The sequence below is a fragment of the Rhinopithecus roxellana genome, chromosome 3 (assembly GCF_007565055.1).
Source record: "Rhinopithecus roxellana isolate Shanxi Qingling chromosome 3, ASM756505v1, whole genome shotgun sequence".
Taxonomy (NCBI): domain Eukaryota; kingdom Metazoa; phylum Chordata; class Mammalia; order Primates; family Cercopithecidae; genus Rhinopithecus; species Rhinopithecus roxellana.
Window position 1 is genome coordinate 21,121,877 of NC_044551.1, and position 6,000 is coordinate 21,127,876.

The 6,000-nt window shown below is 41.5% G+C and overlaps 1 protein-coding gene across 2 annotated transcripts in view; it reads left to right on the top strand.

The window, feature by feature from the left end:
• Positions 1–5,312, top strand: part of SRD5A1 (steroid 5 alpha-reductase 1) — a 39,033-nt gene extending 33,721 nt beyond the window's left edge. Inside the window, exons 5-6 of one of the 2 annotated variants that reach the window (XR_004056312.1) lie at positions 2,836–3,060; positions 4,883–5,312. Coding sequence is in view for 1 of the 2 variants with exons in the window: in XM_030927038.1 (XP_030782898.1) it covers positions 2,836–2,902 (67 nt within the window). In the remaining variant the exon portion in view is untranslated. Of the gene's footprint in view, positions 1–2,835; positions 4,195–4,882 lie in introns of those variants that run through there. The other variant, XM_030927038.1, reaches the window with a different exon arrangement.
• Positions 5,313–6,000: the final 688 nt, after the last annotated feature.

Below are 6,000 nucleotides of genomic sequence, written 5' to 3' on the forward strand. Positions count from 1 at the left end.
TACACCAGCCTTCTGGCCATTTAAAATTGACTGGGAAAGTAAGGGCAGGAGTATGATTTGTGAACCCTTCTGTTTTCTCCTCTGCCAGATGACTTCGTTGTCACAGGTTTGGTTGAGATACTATGTTATCACTCTAAATATACATTCTAGAGTCTGACTTCCTCCCCTCTGCCCCCACTGCTGCCAGCACTGCACCCGGCCTGGGCCACACTTCCCGGTGAAGATGCCATCCTTTTACGTTCCTAATATTTGATGCGAAGAAGCAAGTAATGGCTCATTTCTCTTAAAAAAAAAAAAAAAATGAGATAACACTGATATTTAAAAAAACATGGATCAGCGTAAGATTGAACACGGGCACACCAAGTCAGTGGTAAAGATGTTTTCTCAAATGAAATCAGGAAACAGGAAAACCCCTCTCAGTATATGAATATGAAACATATAGAAATGGAAAATAAGTAATTCAGTTATCTAAATGAAAGTCTTTGCTAATAAAAACCCAAAGATACTCTTTGCAGAATTCATGAGTTGAAAGAGCTCTTTGTCATTCATTTGCTGTTAAATTGGTGTCAGTGTGAAACCAGTTTTAAGTCCTGAAGAATTAATCACTTCAGTTTTGCAGAAGTATGTTCAGAAATGTAGGACTTACATGCTGAGAATAAAATAAAAACTCTTTTTTAAAAAATATTTTCATAAATCCAACTAATTAAGCCATCAAATAAACGTATTCCAAAAGAAAACATGCCAAGGATCTATTCCTTGCACTCCATTTGATGGATTATGATGTTCTTTTTTTTTTTTTTTTTTTTTTGTGACAGTCTCGCTCTGTCACCCAGGCTGGACGGCAGTGATGCAATCTTGCCTCACTGCAAGCTCCGCCTCCCAGGTTCACGCCATTCTCCTGCCTCAGCCTCCCGAGTAGCTGGGACTACAGGCGCCTGGCTAATTTTTTTGTATTTTTAGTAGAGACGGGGTTTCACCAGGTTAGCCAGGATGGTCTTGATCTCCTGACCTCACGATCCGCCCGCCTTGACCTCCCAAAGTTCTGGGATTACAGGCGTGAGCCACTACGCCTGGCCGGATTATAATGTTCTAAAAACAAAACTGTATTACAATGAAATTCCTTCTAAAATAATTAGTATTTAAATTCATAAATGATTGCATTGATAGTTAAACTCTAGGTCAGAAACAGTCAACTGTGCTGGGTTGCTAACAAATATTCTGTTTAAGGGCAAAATTTAAAGGTATTCTAAGGAGTGAGAAAAATTTAATCATTTAACAATAAATATTTTATTTCCATGTAATGGTTTCTGTGAAATACATTTAACCTCTTCAGCCAACATCCCTTTATTATGTGAGAACGTTCTGACCTCACACGTGTTCTTTCTGATGTCACGGAGTCCAGCCTTGCTGCCCAGCCTGGCTGGAAGGAGCGTTTTCTCAGCGTCCTGCGGCAGTCCTGTGTCTCCTGTCTCCCGCCTGCCCCTCTTGTGTTTGCCCATTTCAGGCTCTCCTGCTGTCGTGTACTCTGCCCTTGACTTTTCGGGCCGGGGTGCCCATCTTCCACGGGCAGTTTCTGGGCGAGAGGAGCTCACCCGCTATGTCCCTGTGCGGCATCCAGTGCTGCTGGCCCGTGGGGAAGCTCTTCGGCACTTGGAAGGGGTGGATGGCCTGGATCCCAGCAGGCCTGTGAAAACCTTCAGCCTCTTACCAGCGAACATGTTTGCAATCCACTTTCACAGGTTTCACACCAGCTGTTGGGCTTGGCCACGTTGTGTGTTGGGCACTCAGGTCCATGTGCCACCACTGAGCCACATAGCCGGAAAGGCTGCCGTCTGGAGGCCTCATGCCAGGGGAAGTGACGCTTGACCTGGAAGTCCTGACCGACTTCTTAGAATTGTTCTTATTACATGCCTTTCTGGGGACACAGAACATAAAAAAGTAACTCTGGCTGCCCAGTATGTTCAAATTCTCTATTTGTGGATTCTGGTGTTAAACTTAGCTAAGACCAGCAGGTTTTTGCCAACTGCCTCTCAGTTTCTCCTCCTCATATGTTTCTACCACATTAACAACGAGCTAATTGCTTTCTCTTATGATTTTTAGTCTGTTGTTTAATCTTTGTGTGTTTATAGAAACTCCCTTTTATGACTATTTCTCCATCTTGTCAAATTATTTTTAATTTTTACTCCATCCACTTAGTTGCCACCTTTCCCAACTAGCTATTACCCCCAAAACAAATGAGCATGCCTTCGTTGATACAATTTATATCAAAACTGAAAATACTGTTTGTTTTGAGCACAAGGCTGCATTGTGGACAATGCCGTACTGCATTTTCCCAGATTTCACTGAATCCTTACTAAGAGCTGCTCCTGAGCCTCCTGGTACACAGCTGGGTGCCCACTCTACACACCCTGGGCTAGGCCAGTAGTTCTCGACTGCAGGCTAGAGAAGACTCTTAAGAGTCACCAGCAGATATTCAGAAGCACCTACTTGGTCCTGCCCCTCCTCCAGCCTGCATGCTTTCCCCAGGGGCTGAAAAGACAGCTCCACCATGTGCTGTTCAGTATTTTCATCAAATGTCAGTAATTTTCCTTCCAGATAGAAAACTGAATTCTATGGGCTACTTCTTCTGAATCACACTTTATGATTAGATATATTTAATTCTTCATGATATAGGCAAAATTAAACTATAAGCATGAAATGCCAAAGTTTTTGTTACTACATTTAAAAACTGAGTAGTCTTTTGTCATGAAAAATATTGTCACTTTTGTTAGCATCTGTTAAATGTCTAAGTGACAGAATTATTCCCTTTTTTAATTTTTTTTTTCTTATTTTTAGGTGGTACCTCCGGAAATTTGAAGAGTATCCAAAGTTCAGAAAAATTCTAATTCCATTTTTGTTTTAAGTGCATTTTCAACGAAATTATCTTCAATTTGAAGCTTTCCAATGGTGTTTCTCTAGGGACTTTGTAAATAAGTTATATCTTTGTAATTTTTCTGCTACTTCATCATTTTCAAGATGTCCTCTAGAAATATTTTTTCTAGTAATTTTGCAAGCTACCTAGTAAGTACTTAAATAAACTGATATGGAGGTTGAAGTATCCTACTGTGTAAACAGATCAGAATTTCAAACTCCAAGTAATAACTGCTGACATTTTTTCTAATTTCGAATTTACCTCTTTTGGCTATGTCTTGCCAAGTGTGTCTAAGACTAGAGTTTACAACTGTCAAATTGATGGCATTTTCAGAACAATAAATGTCACAATCCCTTCTATAGCCCCTACAGTGATCCCTTCAAGGTGAACAGCAGTGTTGCTTTCCTCCCCTTGTAGGGCTGGGATATGTCTTGGCGCCCTCTCTCGTAGGCCACAGAGCCTGGGGGTAGCCATTGTGCAGTCATGGCCCAGGGGAAACTTGCCAACCTTCGTTGTCAGGTGCTGTGTGTAAGTGGAGAACTTGGGGATAGAGGAGGAAACTCCTTGTGGCCCTTCCAAGGCGGGGCAAAGGCATCTGGACTTGTTCCAGCCCAGCCTCCCGGGTGACATCACCAGGCAGGGAGGGGTGCTGGTGGTGGTTTAGACGGAGTAAGTTGCTTTGCCTGTGCAAGTGGCTCCTGGGCCCTAAACAGGCACCTTTAGGCCATGGGTCACTCACCATGAGCCATCAATATGCTCTGGTCTGACATGGTTTCTCTTTGTCCTCTAGTCTAGACCTAGTTTTTTGTTCTGTTCTCCACGTATGGATATAGTAGAGATTATTGTCTGTGAAATTTCTCCTTTGTGGATTTTGAGTTTTCCCTTGTAGTGCAAAGAATGATCACCTTCTGTAACAATAACAAGACCACTTTTTAAGATTTATCCTGTTCTTTATCAATTGAAACATAATTATGTTGTTAAGATTCTCTACAGCCTTCTTTTTCTTCCATAGCTAATCTTCTAATAGTTTTTTGCTTTCTGTTTTGCTGTTGCTGCTTTGCAAAGCTTTTCCCTTATAGCCTGTACCTGTTATCAATATAAAATAATCTTCCTATTGAATGCTTCATGACTTGAATTCTACTTTGATAAAAACATTGCCATACTGCTTTTTATCTTGATGAATTCATCTGGCATTTCTTTGCTTTATCATCTCATCTGGAGTTTTTAAATGCCATTTGTTTTAGTTGTCTTTAACAACATAATAAATAGACTTTGCCATTTAATAAGGTAGCTCAAATTCTTTTACTAATCGTTACATCAAAACATTCTTTCATCGTGTTTCCTGTTTTTATTTGGTTTTTTCAACTTCTTCTGTTTACTCTCTACAGTGATTTGGAAAGGAGATTTCCTTTAAAACAAACAAGCTTATTGGGAATGGCTTTTATGATTTTTAAAGTAGCCTTGAGAGCTTCCAGTTAAATCTGATGAGCTTAACATACACCTTTCCTTCTCCCCTCTCTATCCTGACCCCAGTTGAAATCACCTAAAAGGAGTTTAAGTGGGGGAGTGGCCCCATAAAGAGAGTGAGAGAGAGTCATCACTGCAGACAGATCACAGCACGGGGGGAGATGGGCCTGATGTGGCAGAGCAGAGAGGCCATGACAGCACGCGCCCAGCCAAGACCCTGGGTCCTCACACCTGGGCTGACAGAGGGCAGAGGGATGTGAGCACCTCAAAGTGAGACCAACTAAACATGGTGCCCGCAGCAGAAAGCAGTGTCCTCTGCACTCCCACTCCCCACGGAGAGCACATAGAGCCCAGAAATGAACCATGTGCCCATTGCCGGGGAACAGAAAGGTAGGCTGAGGAGGTGGTTTGTCCTAAGACAAAAATTAACTAAGTGGGGAAAACAGAGAACTAGGTGTTGGCATCCCAGGAAAGAAAATAAAGTCTCCACATTTTGATCTTCAGGGATCCTGCCCCATAATGGCTGGTTACCTCCTGCCTCAAGCTGCAGGGAAGCTGGGGGTGGCATGGTGCCCCTGCAATTAACTCTCCTGCTCAGCCTTTCTGGTTCTTTTTTGAAAATGTGAACCAGTGAGCAAGAAGCACCTGGTACAGAGAAAAATCTGCATCACGAAAGAACAATGAAAGCCTCTTCAAGAAAACATGATCCTAGGCATCAAAAGGGAATTTTTAAAAAGAAACTGTAACTTCAGGGAGATTCAATGTCCACAGAGGAATGGACATCACTCACTGTGGGACATCACATACTGGAATACTACTCAGCGATGTGAAGGAATGGACTGTTGATGAATATTTATAAATCACATCTGGTAAAGGTTTTAATATTCACAATATGTAAAGAACTATCAAAATTCAGTAATAAAGCATACGTTTTGTAAATGGGCAAATGATCTGACACTTCACCAAATAATACATACAGTGGCAAATAAGTACATGCAAAGATGCTTAATGTCTTTGGTCACTGGGGAAACATTAATAAGGTATCAGTACACATCTATGAGCCTTTCACAAAACTGATTTGAATGCTGAAATCTATAAAAATTCATTCTGTTGAACAGTAAGCTGAGGCACAAATAAATTTTAAAGAATTTATTTGATCCAACAATTCATGAACCAGGCAGCTCCAAACCAGACATGGTTAAGGAGCTCCACTCGGGGGAGCAAGGAGAAGGCTTCCATAGGATGGACACAGAGGAAAGCAGCACAGTTTGTGGCTCCAGCTACACAGCTGCCTCATTTGGTCTGTTCCCTTGGAAGATCCCTGGTTATGTAAGTTTGGTGCCTGTCCTGGTCAGTTGAGCTTAAATCCTGTTTTTCTTCAGTACAGGTATTTACAACAAATAGCTCAAGTTAAGTTTTGCTTATGTTTGCAAAGCAAGCAAGGGTTAGGTCATTTATGAGGCCTAACTGGTTTTGTCCGCCCAGGGATTCTTCAGGTCTGGTCTCCATTCTAATTTACTTTAACGCTTCTACATATGATAGTCCCCAAAATATGAACATTTTCCCAATAACACTTGTAAGCCATAACTTATTTTCCTCCATTAAATATTGTTACATTTACT